Source organism: Taudactylus pleione, unplaced genomic scaffold (assembly GCF_031769625.1).
Source record: "Taudactylus pleione unplaced genomic scaffold, aTauple2 ptg000121l, whole genome shotgun sequence".
In the NCBI taxonomy this organism is placed as follows: Eukaryota; Metazoa; Chordata; class Amphibia; order Anura; family Myobatrachidae; genus Taudactylus; species Taudactylus pleione.
In genome coordinates this window covers 8112642-8140212 of record NW_028284523.1, presented here as the reverse complement: position 1 = coordinate 8140212, position 27571 = coordinate 8112642, and the positions used below count along the sequence as shown (strand labels likewise).

The window sequence follows — 27571 nt, the reverse complement described above, 5'->3', positions numbered from 1 at the left end:
AAATACGGCAACATGCGGACTCCCTGCAGCCGCAGAGAAGCCGCCATGACCGCCATCACCTTGGTGAAAACACGTGGTGCTGTTGCCAGGCCAAAAGGTAACGCCTGAAACTGGAAGTGGTCGCTGCGGATTGCAAACCTGAGGAACTGTTGATGGCGCCAAAGAATAGGGACATGCAGGTAAGCGTCCTGTATGTCCAATGACACCAAGTAGTCCCCAGGTTCCAGCGCCAGAATGATGGACCGTAGGGTCTCCATCCGAAACTTCGGGACCCGCAAAGACTTGTTGAGTGCTTTGAGGTTGAGAATCGGACGATATGACCCATTGGGTTTCTGTACCAAAAATAGATTTGAATAGAAACCCTGGCCCCTCTGGGAGAATGGAACCGCCACTATAACTCCAGCCTGGAGCATAGTGTGCAATACCTTCCGCAGCTCCGTAGCCTTGTTCCGGTCTGATGGGAGACCCGTGGTGAAGAAGCGAGCCGGGGGTCTGTGCCGGAAGGAGAGGGCGTATCCGTGGGAAACCACCTCCAGAACCCAAGTGTCTGTCGTAGTGGTCGACCAACACTGGGCGAACTGTAGCAGGCGGCCTCCCACCCTGGGATCCCCCAAAGGGAGGCCCGGACCGTCAGGCCGCAGGTTGTCATCTGGCTTGGGGGCCGGACGTCTGGTACTCCATGCCTGCTTCCGGGGCTTGACCGATTTCTTAGGGCCAGCCTGTCGAGGAAACGACTGTGGTTTGGGCCTGCCCTGGGCCCTAGATGACCGAAAGGACGATGGTCCCGAACCAGAAGGAGCAGCGGCCGACGGGAGACAAGCAGATTTGGCTGCCGCCAGCGTGGCCACAATCTTATCCAGATCCGGACCGAAGAGAACTTCTCCGGTAAACGGCAACGCTTCCAGACCTTTCTTGGAATCTGCGTCCGCCTTCCAGGATCGCAGCCACAAGGTGCGACGAGCAGCTACCGCTGCTGAAGAAATTCTAGACACCAGAGTACTAATGTTTAGAGCCGCCTCGTTGATGTAGGTGGCCGAATCACGGAGATTGCCAATCAACTCCGCCTGTTCGGCCGGACAGTCGGATTCAAAAGAAGCCTCTAATGAATCCGCCCAGCGCTCCATCGCTCTGGCAACCCAGCAAATGGCCATAGCCGGCCGTGCTGCCCCCCCTGCAAGGGAATAAGCGGACTTCAGGCAGATTTCTACCTTGCGGTCCGTAGCATCCTTAAGGGAGGACATGGATGGCATCGGCAATGTGGCACTACGGACAAGACGGGTCACGTGAGAATCCACCTGTGGAGGGGATTCCCACTTAGCAAAATAATTATCCGCGAACGGATAAGCCACCGCCAGGCGTCTCTGCGGCTGGTATCTTTTGCCAGGTTGTTTCCACGCCTCCTCTAAATGGTCCACCAACTGACCCGAAAGAGGAAAGACTGTGGCATCGCCCTTCACATCTTTGAAAAAGGCATACTTAGATTTAGCCGCTGGGGGAACTTCGTCCTCAATCACCAAGGCTGTGCGGACCGCCCGAATAAGTCCAGGAATATATACTTTGGACTTAGCATCAGCGTCCTTAGTATGGAGAGGTTCCTGATCGTAAGGATCAAGAATCTCCCCATCATCAGACGTCCCTTCGTCATCCTCATAAGGAGCGGACAGAGACGCCACCGGCCTTTTATGAGGCCGCATCACAGACTCCCCTTGCAACACATCCGACAAGTGCTGTACAGAACTCGTCAGGGAGTTAACCCACGCTGGCTCCTGAGAACCCGGGAGCGGGGAAATAGGGAGACTGTGGGGTACCACCAATTGTCGTGGGAACCCCTGCATGGGTGACGACACCACAGACTGCTGGGACAAACCCCTCGGAGTAAACGCGGGCTGCGGAGCTAACTGGCCCACTAAAGCTGTTAACGCCTGAGCGAAACAAGCCCAGGGCGGCTCCTGTACCGGTGCTGTAACCGTAATAGGCCGCGCCATGGACAAACACTGCCGGCAAAGGCCCTCCGCGCTACCCTCCCCCTCCGCTAACGGTACTTTGCACGTGGTACACTGTAGCCGGAGGGGAAAATCACTTTCAGACATGATGGCACCACGTATGTGACCTCTCTCACCAATTAAGTATTAAATAGGCGAGAGACCACCCTGCAGCACCGCACCGCAAGGGCTTTAGCAGAAGAACAGGGACAGTAATAAAGCTGACAGTTTAGAGAAGAAAAGTTACAGGCAGCAGCGCTAGCACAGTCACATACAATGCAGAGAAATAACAATTCCTGCACTAACAGCGCTGATCACTCAACTACACAGACACAGGGCCTGGTAGGACACAGCGCTGCATACACAGACCTGACCACAGCGGAGGAGAGGTATGCGGGGGGACCCAGACCACGATGCTTCCGTCCAGCGCTTCCAGCAGCGTTCACCATGCGTTCTGGAGAAGATGGCCGCCGAGGAGCAGAGAGGAGGCTGGCCTGGGGGAGGAGCGCTGCCACAGGACCAGTCGGCAGCATGCAGAGAGGGCTGTGTGCAGCGGGGGAGGCGCCGGCTGTGAGACAGGGAAGGCGCGCTCCCCTGGCATGCATTTAACCCCTGGGACGCCGCAGCGCTACCGCTCTGCTGCGGTCCGCTGTCCCAGGGGGTAGTGGAAGCGAAGGTTGGTCGCCTGGCTCCACGCTGCAGCCAGTCCCCAGGGAGCCCCCTGCCTGGGGACTTAGGACCATGTGATCAGCGGGGACCCACCGCGGGACCCCGCTGCTTACCTCTGTCCCCCTTGAATCCGGCCATGGTCCGGAGCATCTGGGGTCACCGCTAGCTGTGACCCCAGACGCCCACCAGCATCCCCGGATCAGTACCGGCGTTCTGGTACCGGCGGGGTGTAGGGAAGACAGCATGGACGTCAGGACTGACTGTCCATGCTGTTCATCCAGATGTGCAGCCACAGCTGCATGAAGAATAAGCTTCAGGGGCTCTTCTAGCCCCCACTCCAACAGGTGCACCCGACTCCGGCCGGGCACCAAACTAAACTGAGGTGCCTTGGCCCGGGGGCGGGGTATAGGAGGGGGACCTAGTGCATCCTGGGAGGCTGAAAGCTTAACTCTTTGGTGCCCTGCGACTGACGTCACACCTATACCCCAAGGTATCCTGTGGATACCCTATGGACCCTGAAGTAGAAATATAGTAATGACAGCAAAGTTCACAAACAAATGGCTGGGGGTGATGCAGTTACAAAGATTCATGCAAGGCTGCATATGTGCCACGTTCTGCACTTATTTCTGTACATGCAATTACGGCTGGCATGCATGCAGCTTTGAATCAGCACCTCTGTCTACATCCTTCTGTGTTTTTCCTGTTTTGTTTTTTATTAACACTAATTTACATTATGGTCATATATAACCTCTCTAATAATTTATCACAGTTTTGTATATCATCTATATATGCAGAGATCGTGCCAAGTTCATAAATAGGTGGGTCCCAGAGACACATTGTTAAACAAACAAATTTGGGTCCCAACTCACTTTTACTGGGGTGCATCATAATTTACCTCTCCACATGCCCATTGAATACCTCTCCCACCTCTCTAAAATTCCATTTTATGCCATGGGCCCCATACACACCCCTTTTATGCCATCAGACTCCTCCACCTACCCATTATATGCACCTCATAAAGCTCCCTTACCTACACACTTACATTAAAGTAACCCTCCTATACCCATTACAAATACGTAATTAACATTAAAATAATCACTCCCCCCACACTTTTTTCATCCATCTGTGCAGGATCTTGTATTCTGATGCTCTGGAATTGGGAGAGAAAGTGCTTTTGTAGTTGTTTAAGGGATATATTTATTAAACGATATTTGCGCAGGGTAACAGGAAATTTTAAAGATCCAAGGATTTAACAGAGGGTCTGCAGCAGATATCTCCAATATCTGCAGTGGTCCTTTCATTTCTGACCGCAAAGCAGCCTCCATAGGATTCAATAAAGACTCCTATGCAGCCGGATTTTACCAATCTCTGGAATGCGAAGCATGGCGTTAGCCTATAGTAGCCTACGGGCTACTGTATTGGAAATTATTTCAGAGAGGGATCTTCTGGATTTCTCTCCGTCAGCCTCCGATGACGCATGTGCTGGCGGCACAAACACAGTATGCCCACATATGCTGAACCAAGAAGCAGAGTTAAATGGGAATGTTTAGATTCATTAAATATATTGTGTGAACTCTGGTCAATGAAAAAACATTTTTTAATTATTACATTTGTTTAGTTACAGTATGATGCACATATTCTTCTACAGTGACATCCAGCAGGTGTCGCGGTCTCGGTTATAACATTCACAATATGTGAACAGGACCTAATCTGCAAATTTTTATTCCTAAAAAATATGTTACGCTATATGAAGAATGAAATCTAATAAGTCCATTACAGTGTAATAGAATGCTTCAATGTATGAGATGGTGATATTCAGAATCATGTGTATGTCAGCCGATTATTACACAGGAGGTCATATAGAATCACAGAGCAAATAACATCACATACTGAACCACAGAGTAGGAAACAGAGGGACAGCACATGACAGGTCAGTATACGATATCCCAAAGAGGAATTCAGTAGCAAAGCAGTATACAGTAGTGCAGCAGATCACATGGCAATAAGTGGTATCACAGAACAGGAGACAGTGGCAGAACACAGGACATGTCCGAATGCAGTATTATAGAGCAGTAAACACAGAGACAGAGCACAGGACATATCAGTATATGCTATCACAGTACAGTGGCAGAGAACATGATATCTCAGCATACAGTATTACAGAGCAGGAAGCATTGTTAGAGCACCTAATATGTCAGCATACAGTACTCACATACATTACATATCAGTATATGGTATCACAAAGCAGTGTACATTACTAGAGTTAATGACATGTCACCTTACAGTATCAAAGTACAGCCTAAGGTGACATCTCAGCATACAGTATCACACAGCAGTGTGTAACTAAAGAAATACCAGAGGTAACAACTGCCACCCACCACACACCCACTATCAAAAGAGTCTAACTGTAACATACTGTACTGAGGGTCTATGCCCAGGGCAGGGACCATGTTGTCTGGGGTCAGTTTTGTACACTGTGGGTTTATGTATCAAGCAGTGAAAAGTGTGGAGAAGTTGCCCATAGCAACCAATCAGCTTTGAAGTAGCATTTATCAAGAACAGTCTATAAAATAATAGGTAGGAGCTGATTAGTTGCTATGAGCAACTTCTCCACTGCTCCACTTCTCCACGCTTTTCACTGCTTGATACATACAGTAAGCTCCTTAAGAGCTGAATGCAGAAGAACTGAGTGTCACATAGTATTAAGAGCCACATAATAACACCAGGACCACTAGTAAGAGGAGCAGTCATAAAATATTGGTTGCCATACAAGTTGAATTTGAAAAACTATTTTTGTAAATTGTTGAATAATGAGAGACTTCTATAGAAAAGTGCAATAGAATGAACCTACTTTGTGAGGACAATGGAGACTGCGTCATTCAGGATACTCTCTCCAAACACCAACATATTGAGCACAGGATCCACATTCAGTGCGTTAAAAATAGCGATTGTGGCAACAGGATCTACTGCAGAGATCAATGACCCAAAGGCAAAGCTGGGGAGAAAATGACAAGTTACCCCATTAGTACAGTGGTACCTCCATCAGCCACAATCTTTCAGCAGTGCTCATCCATGGCAGAGAGATGAGGACACACATAATCATAACAGCGAGTTCCCAGACATGTGACTAAACTCATTTTGAGGTTAGATAATCTATAAGTCCAGTTTTAGTATGTCTATTCCTTGACAGATCTTGTTTCTCTATATCAGTTATGTACTTAAATATATGTGCCCATAAACAAATGCATTGAAATTCAAATATGTGTAAAAAAGATAACGGTAAAAAATGTTAACAAAAACACAGGCACCACGACATGTCTGCCACGCGACACAGTGATAACACCTGCAGGATTTAGCAGACAAACACACAATTGGTACATTAATATAGAACTGTGGCCAAAAAACTCCCTTCTCACAACTAGCAACAGTAATTAACATGGATCCGACATGTACACCTAAAGATTAAAAGACTAATCTAATTAATATGGAGTTACCTTTCCCTGATTATGAACAAATGAATGCCTGAACACCAATTTTATCTCTTTCCTCTGTCAACACCTATCATAACAGGTGTTAGGACCCTTTTGGAGACCCTGCTGACCTTTTAAATGTTCCTTCTTCCAGGATAAGAGCATGTTATTAAACTAACTGCACAACATTAAGCTGACTGCACAACAGCCATATTTTTATATTAACTATTTAGCAGAATTCTGTTTTTTTTTAGAAGCTGAGACTATAACGGTGGCCATACACGGCACTATATCCGATGGACATACACGATGTATGTGTGCTAGATGGCAATTGTCTAGCAATGTGCGTTTGATGAAAGCAACAGGGAGAGATATGCTATAGTGTTATATGTATGTATATATATATATATATATATATTTCAAGATAAATCAGATTCAACAGTATTTTAGTAGTGTAAAATGAAAGATGACCACTGTATGTAATGAATGAAATTGAGTGGACATGATCAGTTGACATTCCAGCACTGTAAATTAAATTAGATCTCTGACACTGTATGTCAATGAAAGGGATGGACAAATTCAGCAATATGCTAGTAGTGTAAATAAAAGTGAATTTCTCTTTCAATACTCCATGGCAGCCATTACAATGGGATGTAGCCATGCAATAAAATAAGGAGCCATATATTCTGCATAATGAAACATTCAAGTAGCTGAATGGAGAACATGTCTCCCAAACTGAGAGTCAGTAGATGACTATATATTGCAGTGATAATGACTAGAGAAGAGGTGTATATAGATGTACAGTCTGCTGTCTAGCAAATTTCTATCACTGAGGCCTGAACCCTCTTCGAAGAAGAAGTTGCTACTGCTCGAGTTGAGTGGATTTCTCTAATCCACCTGAAAATGGGTTGCTTGGAAGAGGCATAACCTTTCAGCGGACCTGTCAGTATTCCTAAAATCTTCTGTCCTGGATAAGTATGCAGTGATAGCTTTAACTTCATCTATTGAATGCAGTTTCTTCACTTTTCCATCCACAAGCCATGGTGGTAACACGGAATGGGTATTTAATACCAGCAGTCAGGTTGCCTCCTGTTAAAATACTGTCAGTGGCATCCCGATGGTCGATACCCCGAACCCTAACCATCCCCGTCAGTGCCTAAACCTAAGTCTCCCCCCCTTAGTATCTAACCCAAACCCCCCTCAGTGGTGCCTAACCCTAATCTCCCCCTCAAAATCTAACCCTAACACCGCTATGCTGCCTAAACCTAACACTCCCCCTCCCCCCGTGGCTAACAGCTGAGACACCCCAGCTTACCTCGTTTGGGATGCCATCTGTCTAGATTCCAACGTCGGGATTAAGATAGGCGTCAGTATTTTGACGACGATCTTAAGTCCCGTGTCGTACTTGCACCGTCTGGATTTAGACCGGCGGCATCCCGTCCGCTAACTACATCCCGGTAACACAGCCTCCTAGTGGATATGAAATGTAGATACAACTTTTGGCAAGAAAGTTGTATAGAATCTTATAATCACTTTTTCCTAGTAGCACTATAGGGCCTGGTTCAGAGTTGTACGCTAATGACATTGCGGCTGCGGCTGTGTACGCAGCAGCTATGCGAAAATATGAAAACGTTGCAGCCACCGGGAGATGTATTGAGACTCCCCCCATCTGGTTTTGCAAATCCAAGCATCTGTGTACAAAGTCGCATCTGCGTACACAGATACAGCATCGGTCACAGATCATTCGATTGTCGCAGTCCTGAGTAAGTCTATGGTCCCGCAGAATTACTGTGGGAAGTGAGACGGCGGAGTCATATTCCTTGCGTATGGAATCGCAGTCGCAGGGTGTGACATTCCCCGAAACGGTCACAACACGCCTGCATTCTCTGCCACCACTCCCCATTACCTCTCCCAAACACTCCCTGACTTTCAATCACCCTGTGAATAAATAGTCGTTGCGATGTAATGTAACTTGATACATACGCATTGCAACTCGGACGCATGCGCAGATTGCCAATTATCGCTTAACTGCAAAAACATCGGCATAGTGTACAACTATGAATCAGGTCTGCAACTTTTCCAACAATTCTGACAGAATTAGTTGTCACAAAGAACACTACATTCAGTGCTATTCTTCTCAGCAAGTCTTCCTGCAGCCCAACCCTAACCCTCCAAGGGGGGTGCCTAAGCTTAAGTCCTCCCCCCCCCCGGGAGCCCTAGCCTAACCCCACCCCCCCGCACGCGGCTGTCCGCGCCCGCCACCCGGCTTACCTTCGATTGGGATCGTCGGGATCTCGACGCCTGTCATTAGACCCCTGCCAGGATTAGACAGTCAGGAAGCTGGCGGTCGGCATTTCGACCGTCGGCTTCCTGACTGCATCCCCATTATATACGATCCAGAAGTCGAGGAAACAAACATTTTTTACCTGCCTCACTAAGGGGGAGATGCATCCAACCTGCAAGAGAAATTAACTAGAGAAGTTGCCATAGCAGCCAATCAGCTTCTGTCATTTATCTAGCACAGTCTATAAAATGACAGTTTGAAGCTGATTGGTTGCTATGGGCAACTTTTCCACTTTATCTTTCTCAAAGATTTGATACATCTCCCCCTTAGAAGTGAAGCTACCCATTATAATAAGTGGCATATAGCGGAGTAATGAAGGACTACAGTTGATATCTGACACTGTAAATGAGCAAGGAAGATTCAGCAGCATTATAGTAGTATTAAACAAAACATGGTCCCTGACACTGTAGGTCAATGCGATGGCAGAGAAAGACCCAGCTGGTACTCTAGCGAAGTACCAAGAGAGAAGAACCATGAGAGAGAGAAGATTCTTGGCCTCTTACGTGATCAGCACCTGGTCAGGCTGCGGGAACCTTCAGCTCCCGAAGCCCGACCAACCATTGCGACCATCAGTCTCGATGGTTGCGATGGTGATCCCAACCTGAGACGCCAGTCGCAGTGCTGGGATCGCAAATGCAGCAAGGAGGTGTCTGATACCTCCTTCTGCATTTGCATCAGATATGGATGGATTTGCACAGCCACTTGTGTGCGGCTCTGCAAATCATTCATCTCTGAATGAGACCCAAAGACAATGAAACAGGAGTATTTTTTTCATGAAAGGATAACAAGTCAGCTTCAACTCCATACTCACAAAGCCTTAACAGCCCACTAACATTATACCTCATGTTGTCCAACAGTCACATTAAATGGTTGTCCACTTAGTGTCCTTCCTTAAACAAGCACTTCAAGTGGCTATTAATGAGACAGAGCAGTAGCCCATTTTCATACATATATAGATAATCATCTACATCAGTTAGTCTCAGGTGGTGATATATTTTATTCTCAATAACCCTGGCCTATGATGATCAAAAGGGCTGCATATTAAATTTTATCTCAATAATAAATTCAAATAATACAATTAATCCAAGAGAGACCAATCTGTAATAATTTATCAGAATGAATATCTGTGTAAAATAAACAAGTGTTATAATGTATTAGAAACAAATTTGACAATTCAATGTAACTTCTGTGCAGCCATATTTTCATCAGTTTTCAGTTGAGTCTGAAGGCAGTATAAACTAAGCAGTAAAATGTGGTCAAACCTCTGAAAACTGCTGTTGTCCTAAGTTTGCCGCAATCCCCATATATATCAAGCTCTGGAAATCAAAACTTTCCGGAGCCTGTGCCCAATAGGCAACGCCATCTAGGTGTGCGAGGGAAAGCTCTTATCGGAAAAGCTGTCCCGAGCTTAAGCGTTTATATCTATTCATGCATACACTGTTCTTAAACAACACTACGCATGCGATAAGGGAAAGGATGTATAGCATAAAAGATGACATCATGATACATCGCAACCTAAGGCTGAAACAGGCTAAATATAATTCTGCATAATTGTTCCAAAACATCAAGCTACTGTATTGTGCCAATTGTTATTAATGTGCCCATTGATAGATAATGTTGCTCACATATGTACAGTAAGTGGAACAAAAATATAAATATACACAACTTTACAGCAGAAGGTGCTTAAAAAAAATCCTTATTTTGCTTTAATCAATTGAGCTGGAATAAAGCAGCACATTCCCATGGAGTAAGGAGGGGAACCATGTGGCACCCATCCCTCCTTCGCAGATCTCAGATGTGCTGCTGGCATTGTGTGGCCTCCCTGTGTTATGTGGAGAAGGTCATGAGACACAGCTGTCAAGCAAGTTTGCTGCCTGGGGCAAAGGATAAGATCAAGTTCAGACTTACAGCCTGCTTTATGCCCAGCTGAGGTTCAACGGTGGCCCCAGCTCTTACTAAATAAGTGCAAGGGCCACAGGTGAAACTCAGCATGGCATAAAGCAGAGAATAACAGCTGGGCTGACAACGCATCAAGCAGATATGGGATGGGGGCTGCCTCTCATGGACTGAGACCACAGTAACCACTGTCAGACAATCAGTGACAATACAGATACTTATTTTTAACGTTAAATTAGGTAAATGCATTTAATTTATTAAAAGCATCTGTTTAAATATAAGTATGTCCTCCAATAAACTTACATATTATATACAACTGTGATAAGTGCCCCATATTTTGCCGTTATAAGTCTACAACACCACAAGGAATTCAGCTTCCATGAAGTTAAAGTCCCACAGTTTCCCATGAACAAATTGAGGTCACTTGGCTTGGTACGCACTGGAGCGCCTGCAGCACAAACAGAATACTCTATATTACTCTAGCTGGCACTGAATAAACAAGTCTTTATCTAACACATCTAAAACTCCACAAGAGAAAACACGTATGCTTTCCAAAGACCAGTCAGTTCAATTTTAGTTCTGCAAACCTCACACAATATTGGTCCATAGGCCAATTCCACCTTTCCAAGTATAAATTGTATGTCTGCAATGTCATGTACGGTACTCCTGCAGAAAGCCTTTCTTACACCAATAACTATTTCCTTAAACTGTACCAGTGGTTCCAAAACTCTGCCATTACAGTCCATGTTTTAAGGAAATCCATGTTTGATCACAGGTGACTTAATTGCTACCTCAGTCAATTTGATATAACCATCTGGACTCAAGGATTACCTTGACTGTAATGGCGGAGTTTGGCAACCTCTGCACTATACTATAATACACATTTAAACCAGTGTGTTTATCCATCAGATACATAACAAAAACCTGGTGTGTTTTCCAAATCCAATAGACTACAAGGGGTATATTTACTAAAGGTCAAATTTAATTGATTTTGATCAATTTAAAAACTATGAAAATCAATTAAATTTATGTTGCGTTTCTGTGGCTAAATCACACATTTACTAATACTTAAAAAAAACAAGTTAAAAAAATTGTCTGTTAGGAAATGTTCGATTTAGCCCCAGAAACACAACAACGATCTTGATCGATTTTCATCTATTTTAAATCGATCAAAATCAACCTTTAGTAAATATAGCCCAATAATCATATGCCATCTGTGTGTTCTTCTATCCAATACACACCACATGAATATGAAATTCGTTCCTCATACACTGATTTGCTGTTCAATCCCATCCACTCTAAAAAATGTTATACCACTTTGGAATCGGTATGAATGACCGCCGGACCTATGACCGGCGGTTCAAATACCGACAGCGGATGCCCGACGGAGGAGATCCCGACAAGGTAAGAATTTAACCTATCCCTAAACCTCTCCCCCCCCCCCCCCCCTAACCCTCCCTTAGGGGTCCCTAAACCTAACCTCCCCCCTAGTGCCTAACCCTGATCCCCCCTGTAAGTAAATAAACTAATCCCCCCTTCCCTGCAGCCCAACCCTCCCGCCTCCCCTGCGCGCGTGGCTGTCCGTGGCCGTCCACGACCGGCTTACCTTCATGTGGTATGCCGGGCGTCGAGCTTCTGGCGTAGGGATTATAACAGGCATCAGTATTTCGACACCTGTCATTAGTCCTCTGTCGGGATTGGACAGTCGGGAAGCCGGCGGTCGGAATTGCGACAGTTGGTTTTCTGACTGCATCCCGTTCTTTTACCCTGTACACTGCACAATACATATTACACCAGTGTGCTATTCTATACACTAAAATACAAATTACACTCATGCTTTCTTTGAACCTATAGTATATACTGCAATATACATATTACACCAATGTGTGCTTCTATTTTCATACACGATAATACACATTAGTGATGTTTCATACCCTATACACTACAATATATGTTAGATACAGTATGTTACACCAATGTGTTTATCTATCCCATACACGACAATATATACACATTACACCAGCATGTTCTTGTATCCCAATACATAATAATGCTCTTACTAAATCACAGAGTTCTCCTATCCACATGTACTATAATACAGGTTACAGCGGTATGTAGTTATGAGACCGGCGGACGCATGGCCGCCAGTCTCAATATCGACAGTGTAATCCCGGGAAGGGATCTAACATAGACGTCGAAATACCGACGCCTATGTTAATCCCGACGCCGGAACTCCGACAGGACGCCGGACCAAACGTCCAACGCCGGAGGTAAGTATCCACGTAGCCGGGGATGGGGGTGTTTAGGTTTATGGACCCCCCCGGGGGGACTTAGGTTTAGGCACTAAGGGGGGAAGTTAGGGTTAGGCACCCCCCATCCCGGGAGGGTTAGGTTTAGTGTGCAGGGAGGGGGGGTTAGGCACTAACGGGGAGAGGTTAGGGCCCCCTAAAGGTGGGTTGGGGGGGGGGGGGGGAGAGGGTTAGGAATAGTAAACTTTGGGATCTCCTCCATCAGGCTGCCGGCGTCAGAATTTCAACCGCCGCGCTCATGTCCGGCGGTCAAACATACTGATTCCGTTACAGCAGTGTGTTCTACCTTACATTGTAATAACCCAGTGTTTCCAATGCACATATAATACAGGGGTGTTCTTCTATCCCATACACTATAATATATATTACATCAGTATATTTTTCTAGTCCTCACACTAAAATACAGATATTACACTGATATTTTGGTTTTTTTGCATTTTTCTGCAAAGACAAAGAGCAAACAAAAAGTGCCTGTTACCTCAAACACAGTAAGGTAGTGCTGTAAGGGTTAAACCACACATTTTCCTCCATAGATACAGTAACAAGTGTGCTACAGACCTCATAATGCAGCAACATCAAGCCACAGCACCTGATCACAATGCATGAAGCACAGGCAGTGGCACTGCTGAGCTGGCAGGCCCAGAACACCATACAACAGGCAGTAAAATCTGATCATCCCAGAAATCACATTGAATTGTCAGATTTGTTTCTTATAGCTTTTAACATTTACCGTATATATACACAAGTATAAGCCCAGTTTTTCAGCACATTTTTTGTGCTGAAAAATCACCCCCTCGGCTTATATTCGAGTCATGCCCGCATGGTACGCAGCTGAGTAGCATACCATGCGGGTCGCGGTGCAGACTGTGTCTCTGTGACACAGCTGCACCGCGTGTGTAGCGCTGACCGGACGGAGTTCGGTCAGCACTACACACTGCCAAACACAGCTGCCAGAGCCGGCAGCTGTGTGTTTGTTGTAATCAGCAGCCGATGAGAGTCTGTCAGACTCTCAGCGGCTGCTGCTGCTCCCACTGCGGGAGCCATCTTCCGGCTTCCGCAGTGGATAATGGGAGAGACGTCATGACGACGTCTCTCCCATAATGCAAAGCGGCCGAAGGAGCTGGTAGCAGCGGTGGGACCAGGAGCGTGGTTTCAGGTAAGTGTTGTTTTTTATTTTTATTAGGACTACTGGGGCACTACCAGTGGGGATTACTTCTGGGGGCACTATCAGGGGGGGATTACTTCTGGGCGCACTACCAGGGGGGGGATTACTTCTGGGGTACTACCAGGGGGGGATTACTTCTGGGGTACTACCAGGGGGGGATAACTTCTGGGGTACTACCAGGGGGGGATTACTTCTGGGGGGGATTACTTCTGGGGTACTACCAGGGGGGGATTACTTCTGGGGTACTACCAGGGGGGGATTACTACTGGGGGCACTACCAGGGGGGGATTACTACTGGGGGCACTGCCAGGGGGAATTACATCTGGGGGCACTACCAGGGGGGGATTACTACTGGGAGCACTACCAGGGGGAATTACTTCTGGAGGCACTACCAGGGGGGATTACTACTGGGGGCACTACCAGCTGCTGCATTTCCCACCCTAGGCTTATACTCGAGTCAATAAGTTTTCCCAGTTTTTTGGGGTAAAATTAAGTACCTCAGCTTACATTCGGGTCGACTTATACTCGAGTATATACGGTACTTATCCTACAATAAAATACCTGCAGATATGTTACTACAGCAGGATTACTGTATATTCATTATAATATGCCATTATTAATAACAGCATGTGAATGCTTTGGGACATATCAGGTTCTTAGTGGTTGCGAACTATCATTAGCAGTGTCTGTTTTTATATAGCCGAGAGTCCTGGATGCATGAAGTCACATGCCTCTTACACACTCTCCGATCATCCGGACGCTGGTTTCCTATTGTGTGCTGATTGGCTCTATCTGCTTTACATAGTTACCGTAAGTGCTTCACACTAATTGTAGTGTTTCACACTAATGTCCCTGAGCTCATCGTGGGGGGGGGGGGGTGTTCATCAAAGCTTGGAGAGAGATAAAATACCAACCAATCAGCTCCTGTCATTTTTCAAACACAGCTTGTAACATGACAGTTAGGAGCTGATTGGCTGGTACTTTATCTTTCTCCCATGTCTGCTGCATTGCCTGCACATCTTAACATCTCAGCTGTGGCTTTGTCATTACTGCTCCCTACAGCTGAACTGTGCCTGCTAGTTACCTTTAGTACTACACCTTGTATTCAGCCCATCAAGCTAGAATTACCCCTGCTGCACTTCTGTCATTGCTGCTTTCTAATGTTGAACTGTACCCACTGATTAGCATTGGTACTGCATTCCTGATCTGTTAGCTGTATTATCTAGTTTCTGATTCCGTGCACCAGTAGTATTAAGCAGAGTAGATATTATCCATTAGAGCAATATTAATGACAGTTTTACAAAACTTAGTGACCTCTCACTCCTGTGTGTCCGCCTCCGGTCTGCTGTCTTATCGAGAGCTGTTGGCCAGCTAGTGACAGAGGGGTTTCCAAACTGTGGAGCTGCTAGTAGGTGATTGCGGATATTATCACATCCACTTATGCCGCCGCATATGGATCTTCTCATTAGATAATTTTGGGATAATATTAGCATTGGTTCCTTATGAGGAAAATGCTTTGCATACATAAACGCATTAAGGAGTAGACCCACTTTGCCTCTCTGACTTTATACAACCAATGCTTACTTTATCCCAGAATTATCTAGTATTGCTGTTCACGTGTATGCTTTTTATTTTTCATCACAATCTGGCCAACAGCTCTCGTAGTTTCAATTTTGACTATCTGTGTGGATTTTATATGTTCTCCCCATGTTTCTGTGGGTTTGCTCCAGGTGCTCTAGTATTCTCACAAAGGGCCTGATTCAGAGGTGGATGCATTTAAAAAGATTGGGAGCAAGGTGCACACGCATCCTGATGGTTACCACTGGGGACTCAGATTGGAATTGCATGGAGATCCATGCAAATGTGATAGGCGTTCCTGGGCGGTTACTGAGGGTGTGTGTGAGGGGGGGGGTTGTCTGTGTGCGTGTCAGGGGTGTGCTGGTGTCAGGGACTGTGTTGCCCATGTACCGTTGGACATTCTCTAATGCCTGATGGTGCGGCCGATGTCCGCTCAATTGTGCAACTATTTGCGCACAAAGTGCAAGACAGCCACAGCCGGTGGACATCCCAGTAGATAGCCCATCGGCTGCAGCATTAGCATAAATTCACAGTAGCGGCTGTGACAAAAATCGCAGTCGCTAATGCTATAGCATCCACCTCTGAATCAGCCACACAGCCCAGAAACACACTAGTAGGGTAACGGTCCTCTGATAAAAATGGACCCATAGCCTGAGTACATGTGTTACAGGGAGCTTAGAATGTAGGTTTCACTGGGGAATGGATTGTCGTGAATGATTACATATTCTCTATACAGCACTGCGTAATATGACTGCTGCAAATAATACAGAATAACAGTGTTTCACATGCCAGCCCCCTGTCTCTCTTTAGTGTGTGACACAGAACATTTTACTGTGTACATGAAGTAAAGTATATGATTTACACTTCATTTAGCCAATTACATTGTTTTTTCTATGGTAGTTTCAGCTCCAGTTTAAACCTGTGCATTGGAAATCACAGATGCTGTGTATTTGCTGATAGGTGACACAATATATTGTACATGTATAGCAGATGTGATAAAAAAAAAAACTCCAATGCAACTCTACTGGCAACAAAAGGCACTAGTCATTAGCAGCTCACATACAATGATTGCGCCATATAGGTAGGCTATTATGAGGGATTATTGTATCATATGTTAATACAAAAATGTTGTCTGGTTAATATGAATAGTTTATTGTATATCTCATACACTACATCAGACTCCATAACAGATACTGTATTCTAAAACCATACATTGTAGAAACATCCCTATTATACAGTAGGGCACAAACTCTGACTACTAAGTAGGTAGTGGGTATAAGGAAATACACATTAAGGATAAAACATACCTTTCTGTCATAGTGAGCTTGTAAATAACATCAGCCTGTATAGAAAGAACAAAGCAATAATTACAAAAGACTGATGAACTACGACTCCCACAATCCCCAAAGGCCTTTGAATACAGTGAAAGGTTCTAACTAGAGACTGAAATGTCATCATACAGTACTTATGCAAATCCCGCGCACAGCCAGCAAGGCATTAGCACACCCACTATATCTTGGCGTGCGAGCACTTTGTGTATGCAGACACCCACCAGCCAGTCTTAAGACGCCCACTTGCGCACATCATCTCCTGGAAGTGCATGAAAACATTGGTACATCGAGCACCATCGGGTGTACTCGCAGCGCTTGAGGTTGACTATACTTTGCCGCAAGCACTGCGATCACTTCAGTGTGAAATACAACCAGGTGATGTGTATTATGACGCTGCCTGTTAATTATGCACGCCTCTGAAACGGCGTTGAAACACTCAGGCACGCCTGCGTTCGTACCTTCATTCCTCCATTTCTAGTGGCCTGCCCCTGTGACCACCCACAAACGGCCTCTCCTGTCACTCATTCAACTGGGCTGTCTATGCTGGGCGAGCGAGCGCTTCCCGATCTGTCGCAGTGGTTTGCACACGCGCATTGCGATGCATATGCATGTGCACATTGCAAAAATCGTCCAGCTACGAGCGATCACTTCATAGCGAACGGGTCTGAATCAGCTCCTTAATACACAATGGGCCTGGTTCAGAGTTGTATACTATCCGAAAAAATTAGAGTTATGGTAGACTTACCTAGAAAACTCCTTTTCTTCGAGGTCCATAGGGTCCACAGGGATACCATGGGGGATATTATGGTTGGAGACAAGGCACCAAACATTTAAAGCTTCAGCTCTCAGGATGCCTCGGGGGTCCTCCTCCATATATACCCTGCCCCTAGCCATAGGACTTCAGTTTAGTTAACAAGCCTCAAGGCAGGAGAAGGAAGAGCAATCGTACACCAGAAACACTCTTAAACAAGATGAAGGATCTGTGCCCGAAAGTAAAAATACCCAATGCAGTCAGTAGCATCAGCGTGGGTGCCCTGTGGACTCTATGGAACTCAAAGAAAAGGAGTTATCTAGGTAAGTCTACCATAACTCTAATTTTCTTCTTCAGGGTCCATAGGGATCCACAGGGATACCATGGGGATTTCCTAAAGCAGTTCCCCTAGGGTGGGGGACGCTCCTAAACTGAAAGGAGAAGTTGTCGCTCAAATTAAGTATCCTGAGAGGCAAAAGTATCAAACGCATAAAACCTAAGAAAAGTGTGGACAGAAGACCATGTGGCTGCCTTGCACAATTGTTCAGTAGAAGCACCACAGCTAAATGCCTACGATGGCCCTACATACCAAGAAGAATGTGCTGTCACCGTGCTTGGGACAGGGAGATCAGCCTTTGTGTACGCCTGAGAGATAAGTCATGCGTAGCCATCTAGCCAGAGTCCATTAGCTGGCCATCCTCGTTTTTGTAAACCATATAATACAAAAGGAGCATCTGATTTTCTAACAGAGGCCCGTATTCAATTAGTTTCGCACCCGTGATACTTTGTCGCATGCCGGACTTTTCACCTACATCGCGTATTTTAGCCGCGGAAACTTATCGCGCACGTACCCGTGATTCGCCCTATTCAATTCCAAAAGAAGTGAAAACGCAACCCCGGCGAATGCAAAAAGTGCTGACAGAATTCGGGAAATCAGCCTGACACCCCCCTAAAGGATGCACTTACACTTGGGATCAATGTACATGCCCCCGAATAGCCCTTATAAAGATATTTGGGCTACTTAAGGTGTGTCAATATCTTCTAATTAGCGTCTTTGCACAAGTGGTGAAGAATAGAATTAAACAGTTTTTTTTGCTGAAAATAAGTATTCCTGTCAAATATGGGGGACAGGTACTTGAAATGGGTGCAAGCATGGTTTAAAGTCGCGAAAATAAAGTTTTAACATTTTTTTTAAAAACGCATCTGAAGCAAGCACCTGCACTAGTAAAAAACACCTCACCCATACTTGCAGACCCCCAAGTTTCTATTTCGCTAGTTTTTAAGTTTGTACCCTCACTTTGCATTTTTTACCCCTTTTTTCAAAGTGCTTTATTGGGGTGTTCCTCAATTTTTTTTTGTGGTTTTTTGACGCAGTTATACTTTGGAGGGCTGTCCCAATGGTGCTGAGTGGTTTCCCCACCTTTGCACCTCTTTTCTCCACCTATTCAGAGGTGAATCTTTTTTGCCTATTTCATTGCATTACGTTTTCGAGTACGCGAAAAGCGGACAAAATTGAATACGGCAATACTATTCTGACAGGCGAAAAGTTGCAATCGGCGATACTTTTTCGTGGATATAGGCTTCTCGCTTCTAATTGAATACGGCCCAGAGTTTGTATACTCCACATAAATACGGAGAGCATGAACTACATCCAGGGAGGCTTCACCTACAGAAAGGTCTTGAGCCTGAAAAGATGGAACAGCAATGTATTCATACACATGAAAATGGGACACTACCTTAGGAAAGTAACCCTCCCTTGTACGAAGAACAGCTTTATCCTGGTGAAAAAGCAAAAATGGGGAGCAAAAAGAAAGCGCTGCCAAATCAGAGACGATTATACTGTCCATTCCACTTGGAGAGACTAAGACCCTCATTCAGAGGCGGTCGCAAGAAGCGATCGCTCGCTCTGAATGAGGGCGGGCGCTTGTCTTATAAAGTGCGGCCTCCTGGTCGCTAGCTAAGCTGTGGGTTACCATCAAGACCATTTCGACCATCGGGGCTTGCGACGAGGCCTGATCGAGCAGGAAGCTCCCCACTGACATCACTGCTGATGTCAGAGCGGCCGCCCAAAAAACGGCAGGCGTTCCTTAAGGAACGCCTCCATTTGTGAAACCACCCCCCCGTCACGCCTACAAAACGGGGCGAGCTGTCGATCAACATCGACAGCCGCCCCTTTTGTAGTGAGCCACGGAACAAGAGAATTTCTCTCTCGCTCCAGGGCTTGCGCATAGGCAGTGCGGCCGCTACGCGTGTGCAGAGCCTAAACATCGACCAGGTCGCGAGCGCTCAGCGCTTGCGACCAGGTCTGAATGAGGTCCTAAATCTTTGCAGAGGCCTGGAATGGAACTCAGCATACCCCACCATGTCGAAGGTGGATACCATTGATCCCAGGACCTGCATTGCTAACAGAATTGATACTCATCGCTTTCTAAGCAGCTTGCGTATTCGCAACGATAGGGCCACAATCTTGTCCTCTGGCAGGAACATCACCTGTGCCCGAGAGTCCAGAAGAGCTCCCAGATGCTGTGTTGGAAAAAGTGATAATTTCTTCCAATTGATGACCTAGCCGTGCTTTTTGTAAGCAGGCAATGGTCAGTAGAAGATGGTTTTGTAAAACAACCGGAGTCTGTGCCATTACCAGAAGGTCGTCCAGATATGGCAGAACTCCGACTCCCTGACGCCTGAGATAGGCCGTCATGACTGTTATTATTTTGGTAAAAACCCGGGGATCCGTAGATAGGCCAAAAGGGTAGAGCCTGAAATTGGTAATGTTGCTGAATTACAGCAAACTCTATAAATTGCTGGTGAGATGATATAATAGGAACATGCAGATATGCATTCTGAATGTCCAGGGAAACCATGTAATCCCCCAGCTCCATTGCCAAAATAATTGATCGGAGAGATTCTATACGAAACTTGGGACATGGATAAACCTGTTGAGGGTTTTTAGATTTAGTATAGGGCGATAAGCCCCATTCGGTTTCTGAACCAGAAATAGAGTGGAATAAACAGCCCTTCCCTGTTGCAACACAGGAACCAGGACTATTACCCCCGCCTGCAGCAGGGGTGAATGGCTACCTGAAAGGCCAAGGTCTTGACCGCATCTGATGGGGATCTGTGCAAAAAAACTTCTGGGGAGGATGCCTCTTGAAAGTGAGTGCATGCCCCTGAGAGACCACTTCCCAGACCCAGGCATCTGTTGTTGTTTGATGCCAACAATCCGCAAACTGAAGAAGTCGGCCTCCCACCCTGGGATCCCCCAGAAGGAAGCCAGCTCCATCAGGCAGAGGGTTTGTTATCCGGCTTAGAAGCTGCACATCTTGCCGGACAAGGCATCTTAGTTTGTCGCCTTCATATTTTGCGAAAACTAGATGCCTTAGAGGAAGGCTGTTCCCCTGCTCGTTCCTGAGAACCAAAAAGAAACCTGTCTAGACTTATTAGTCGCCGTAGATGGCAGACCTGCTGACTTTGAAGCCACCAGAATAGCTATAATTTTATCCAACTCTGCTCCATTAAGTACTTTTCCATAGAAAGGTAAAACCTCTAGCGCCCTCTTTGATCCTGTATCAGCTTTCCAGGATCTTAACCAAAGGGCACTGCGTGCCACTTTTGAAGCTGCTGAAACTTTAGAAGCTAAAATTCCAGCATCTACAGCAGCTTCTTCCAGATAAGAAGCTGCTTCCCATATATGAGAGATATACATCATCTGTTCTCTGGTAGCATTTGGTAAAGAATTTTCCAATGCTCCCATCCATTCTTCAACCGCTTTGGTTACCAAGGCTCCAACCATAGCTGGACGAGTAACAGCTCCAGATGATGAAAAAATAATTTGAAGACACGCCTCAATCTTTTTATCCATGGAATCCTTCAGAGAAGATGCCGACGGAATAGGCAATGTAGCATTTTTTATTATAGGCATTACATGAGCATCCACAGTAGGAGGTACCTCCCGCGTAGCACATACAGAAGCCAGGAAATGCTAGAACGATGTTATTCTCTTATCCACATAAAACCATTTATCAGGGTTACCCCATGCCTCATCCATAAGCTCAGTGAGCTGTTTAGATACAAGGAACTCCGTGTTGACCACCTTCTTGTGGTATTTAAACACTGGAGCCTTCTTACTATGAGCTGTCTCATCATCCTGAATTTCTAGGATTGATTTAACCTCCCTCAAAGAAGGAACATCCACTGTGGACGGATGGTCGTCCACCCCCGAGCTAGACCCTGGAGAGGAAGTATGCGCATCATCTGAATCCTTTGATGATGCGTCTGAATCCATATGTTGAGCAGACTGATAAAAGCTAACTTGCGCTTAGGCGCCTTAGTAACTACCGGTCCGCTGTCAACATTAGACGGTGCCATACTCTGATTAGCCTGGCCATCAACATCCTTCCAGGAAAAATGCATCGGAGGTGCAAACATAGCATGCTGTGTACACCCCTTCCAAGGAGGCATAGTGGGAGCAGCCATACAATCCACAAACTGCTTCATTACCTGGGAAAAAGAGGTTCTTTTCCAGGAACATGTACACTGGACTGGTTAGGTGGCTCTTTATGACATACAACACACAAACCATCCTTAATGTCCTGAGGGGACAAATAAGTCAAACATGCTTTACATGAAACCACCACCACTGAGGCTCCCTTCCAGTATCCCTTTACCTTTTGACATGTTCAGTAAAGGCAATACTTACAACTGAATTATGTCAGCCTTCACAAAATCCAAATGAATGTGAAGTACTCAGAGAAAAACCTCCTCCCCAAGAGGATGGAGAGAAGAAACAGTGATAGTTATAATTGACAGACATAAATAAAAGACAGTGTCAAAACAGCAGCTAGCAAACAGTCACATACAATGCAAATGTAATAAAATTACAATCGACTCTAAATCAATTACACAAACACAAAGGAATGGTAGGATATAGAGCACTATATACCTTAGCCAAGGGAGAGGTATACAGGGAGACTGACCCGAACCCTCCTGAGACCAACAGCTACAGGGCGCACCTGTACCGTGTACCGTGAGCGTCTCATATACACGTGGTGGGTAGGCGGAGCAGCCCAGACATGCAAAACCCCTCATAGGAACTGCGGTCGGAGGAGGAGCTGCTGGGGGGGAGCGCCTACCTCCCCTAAGCTGCGTTAACCAGCCGGGTACGCTGGCCTTGTGGCAGCAGAAGCATCTGCTGCCAATCCCTGATGTCAGACTATAAGGCCCCGGTGGTGTAGTGAGGACGCAGACAATCCCGGGGCCCTGACAGCAGCGGCTTCTGGTGCGTCTCTGACATTAGAGGCAATGCCGCGCGCGATTCCCCGTAAGCGAGGAATTGCCTTACCTGACCTCTCCATGCATCCGGTTGCAGTCCACTTGTGACCCGCCAAAAATCACCAGCCCAGTTACTGGTGTTGCGGCCCGGCGGAGGTAGATGGAGTCGCAGTATATGGGTCAAAATTCAGACACTTCGTACTGCCAACCCAAAAACATACGCATTGTAACCTCGTTTATCATATGTTTGGGTTTAGTTGTCGTTAAAAATCTTTTTACACGTTGTCATTATGGGGTATTGTGTGTAGAATTGTGAGGACAAAAATTAATTTATTCCATTTTGGATGAAGGCTGTAACATAACAAAATGTGGAAAAAGTGAAGTGCTGTGAATACATTCCGGATGCACTGTATGCAAGTGTCGCATATCAAATTAATCAGCATTGCGACTTTGACGAAAAAAAGATGCCCGAAACCAGCAGAGTCTCATGGGACCTGGTGCGCCTAGAGGGGCTTATTAGCGCGACTGCAGCAAATATGTATAAGGACACAACTGTACTGCACAGATGTGCTAGAGCCTGAAGGTCTTTTTACAAAAGGAGGAAGCACCTCTGATGAAATGGGCCTTCAGGTCTCAGGAGGATCTTCTGGACATTCTCAAAACTGATAAAATTATCTTTCACAGTTCTGATTGTTCCTATTTTTTTGTACTTTAGGAATCAATTTAGAGACCTCATACTGATTATGGTGCTAAAGGAACCATTGGATTTTCACATTGCTAATAGTGGTGCATCATTTAGGAATCATTGATCAAAAAGATTGCACAATGCCTTCCACATTGCTTTCTAGGAGTGGCAAAGGGGTAATAAGGAATATGGACCAATGATGCTTCTGCATACCAACCTATAACCCATCTGAATTAATTTAAGGATCAAATTATTAATAGCAGGCATTTCTGGCCTCATTACTCGGCAGTCTTATGTTTGCTTCCAGTGACGTAGGACAGAAGAAGGAGGCTTTGCCTCTTCCACCTTACTAGAATTGACATTTTTCATTTTTTCTTTATTAGTCAAAACAAGTTTAACAGCAGATCATGGTACATTCACAACATAAGAATGCAAAGGAACTAAAAGGAGAATGCAAAGTCACCAAAGTGATGATAGACAATGAAAACTGAATAAAACAATTCAGAAAAGGAGTAGAAAGAACGATGTTATAAGAAATTATTAGTTATATTATGTTAGGTATTTAGTGAAGATAAATTTGCCCTTAGTTCCTTTTTAAATATCCTGACCATGATTCTTGGAACAATGATTGCCTCCCATCTGCTAAAAACCTCACAGAAAAGCTTGTTCAAGAATATCATCCAATTGTAGATCAAAATTTAAAAAATGAGCCCACTTATTCAGAGAATACAAAGCCTAGATACTGTATCAGTGTCGCCTGACAAGGCTTTCAGGTACAAAGCTCTCCACAATTAGATAAGATTAATCTTACCCACATCTGCAGAAACATCACAAATGTAGGCTACACATTTTAACAAGACGAGGAGAAAATAAAATATGTGATCCATCAGAATGGTATATCTGATCCTCAAATGGTTGTCTAATGTTCCAAATGATCTTAAGGGATCTTGCCATGCAGGTGGATGCATTAAAAAGGCCCTGAAGGCCATTGGGGTCCCTGGGAGAAAAGACTTGTTAGGGATCTAGGCCACTGGAACATAGATTTTAGAATGCTGGTCCCAGATTTTATAACCTGCTCCATAATGTGCATATATTCTTTTGACTGTTTAATGAGACGATTAAAGTTATTTTAGGACTATTTTATCTAAAGACATGTGATCTTGAACTGTTCTGGGCTCCCAAAGGGCCTCAGTGTCAGCAGTAGCCCAAATCGCCCAGAGCAATGGGATGAATAAGAATCTTCCTCTTCTTCTCTGTCTCACTATCACCTTCATCTGAGTCAAAAGCTTCAACCCCCATGTTATCAAGTTCATTAGAAGTGAAGAAAACTGTATCAGCACAAAAAAGTTGAACTGAAAGACTTCCCTGTGTCATGTGTTTATGACTTTATACAGTATACACATGTTATATTTCTTATAGTGAGGTTAATATTGAGACTACATTTTCTAAGCTTTCCTTTCCTCCATGAAACACATAAAAAGGAGTCAGAGTGCCTAACCTTGAGTTAGGATAACAACCAAAACTTTTATACACCAAAAATATTTGTCTAGAAATAGAAGCAACTTAAACCCTATTATTGGGCTGAGAGCTCCACCACTGTCCGGGATTTAGGGCAAGGATTAGATTCAACAGAAGTTTCCATGATCATAATCACAAGACAAATGAATGCCCTGGAATTAAATATGTACTAGCCCTGATCTTCCCTGGACAAATCAGACCTCATATCAGAGCATCCTGTAGAAGAGTCGCACCTGTGTGTAACCTGTGGTATAGCATGGGGGCTGATTGTAGCCAAGATGAATGACAAAACTCAACTACAGTACAAATAACCTTGATAAATTCTCACCTTCATCCAACTGGGAGAATCAGACAGGCACAGATAATGACAGACCAAATATAGGAACAGGAGATACTACATAGGGCTCCCTTAACAAACTAAATAATCCTGATAAAAATAAAGAATCCTTTCTAACCATAGCCCCTGCCTAGTAAGGACGGGATTAAACACAAGGTTGCATTGTCAGTATTAAGGATCCTTTTTTTTTTTTTTCCCCCCTATTTCTTGATCCTAATAGGTAGGAAGGCATGTCTTATGCTGTCATGTGGAAGTAGTGCAAATAAACCACAATTCACATTTAAAGAACTAATTTCTAACAACTCTGGCACAGTCTTCTTCCTCGTCTTATGTAATAGGGAATACATGGCAAAATTTACCTGTCCAAGGAAGAAAATCCCACCGCCCACGATGAAGGCCGATATTGCTGTGCCAAATACAGCAAAAAGAGTAATTGAACCAATGTTCTGGAAGAAGTTTCCCTAAGATAATAATAAAACAAATTGAAAAAGATTTAGCATTTGAGTTTCGTCACCATTGCATAACCCAAACATCAGAGCACTTCCTGTACCTACATGTGTCTTCAGTACATACAATGTATTACTCCAACCTAACTGTATGTCCCTATCTACTATCTAATTAAATTGAAAACTCTAGGACTGAGAAATGTACCTGTCCTTAATTTTTGTTGCTCTCGGTAGTACTATTAACATACACATCAGAGGTGGCCAAAGCGTCGTTTGCGATCGACTGGTCGTCCACAGAAACTTGACCAGTCGATCGCGTTGGTCCGTCCAACAGTAGTTAGCAGCGTTCAATAAAAATCTATGTGATTCTTATTGGCTGCTGTACCAAAATCACAGGTGGGGTGCTGAAGCCGCGGCTGTCTCTGTCGACCGTCGCTGTGACAGCAGTAACCAATAAGAATCAGGCTGATTCTTATTGGCTGAGGCTGTCATATGTAACAGCCTCCATTGCGCTGGTGTCAGAGCCGGGTTAAGTGAAGGCACAGGGGCACGGCCAGCTCGAAAGCACCAAACCCAAAAGGGAGCGCAGTGCTGCACCCTAGACCGATCAAGACTGGCGGGCCTGCACAGAGGCTGCTGCTGGACTGCTGGTGTCGCCCACAGCTGAGGGCAGGTTCCTCTTTCTCAGGCAGCTCATTATTCTGTGGGGGACTGGGGCAATTTAATGTATGTTTTTTTTATTATGTGAGGGAAGAAGTTTTGTTTTGTTTTTTCCTGTGGGGGGACATTGTGCTGTGAAGGCCAATGTGTGTATTTTCTTTTTCCTGTGGGAGCCAATGTGTTTAATTTTTTTACTGTGGGGGCCAATGTGTGATTTCGGGAGGACCGTCCCCACGCCCATTGCTGGGAGGTCACGTTCCATTTTTGGCACGCCACACACCCTTCTTCGTAGATATCTGGTAAATGAAGGAAGATTTTAAGCTTTGCAAGTAGATCATCGAGTTCAAAATTCTCGCCACCCTGATGTACATTGTAACTTTTGCCACTGTTTACCTTATGCAAGGAATATCCAGATTCAAAGATGATTGGTGGCAGCAGCAGCAGAAAGAACATATTAGGTCGAAACATCTCCTCTTCCTGTATAAAATCAAAACAAATAAAACTGGGTTAGTGCTGAGCATAGTAGACTATTGCAAAGTATAAAACATTAAACAGACATCTAAGGCTGTGTACACACATAAAGATTTTCTGTCCAACCATCCAACTAGTTGATTGGTTGGAATGAAAATCTGGTAACGTATGGGAGTAACTGATGATCGGCAATTTGCTCCTAAATGCCAGAAAACAGATGAAAATGGTCATCAGACAAGTTTGCTAAATGTTTGATCTAAACAATTTGTTCAAACAACAGTTTTTGTCCATTTTCCGGCATTTGGGAGCAAATTGCTGATTGGTTGGTATGAAAGCAAATGACAATCAACTAGTTGGATGGTTGGACAGAAAATCTTTATGTGTGTATGCACCTTAAGAAATTCGGTGCAAGGTAAAAGCAGCAAGTGCTTTGTTTTATAAACGCTCTAAGGGTGCATACACACGGTCAGATTTTTCCTTCAGATATGAACGATAACGATTTAAAAATCGTTCAGTCATTCATATCTGAAGGAAAATCGTTCATATCTGACATGCCTGAACGATGGACGATCAACGATGCGCGTTCCCGATGGTCAGATAACGATTTCTGACATCTGATGTGTTTGCAGTCAGACTTGGACGATTCCATTCATTTTAATGCAGTCAAAAATCGTTCAATCGTTCAAATCGT

At 45.0% G+C, this 27571-nt stretch overlaps 1 protein-coding gene across 2 annotated transcripts in view; it reads right to left on the bottom strand.

Annotated features, from left to right (window-relative positions):
• SLC9A8 (solute carrier family 9 member A8) overlaps positions 1 to 27571 on the bottom strand; it is a 121262-nt gene that overhangs the window by 55770 nt on the left and 37921 nt on the right. For both annotated transcript variants that reach the window (XM_088472212.1, XM_088472213.1), the window contains 4 exons: positions 26803 to 26886; positions 25663 to 25764; positions 16721 to 16755; positions 5503 to 5646 (listed from right to left, as the gene is read on the bottom strand). In XM_088472212.1, coding sequence (XP_088328338.1) covers positions 5503 to 5646; positions 16721 to 16755; positions 25663 to 25764; positions 26803 to 26886 — 365 coding nt within the window. The remainder of the gene's footprint in view (positions 1 to 5502; positions 5647 to 16720; positions 16756 to 25662; positions 25765 to 26802; positions 26887 to 27571) is intronic.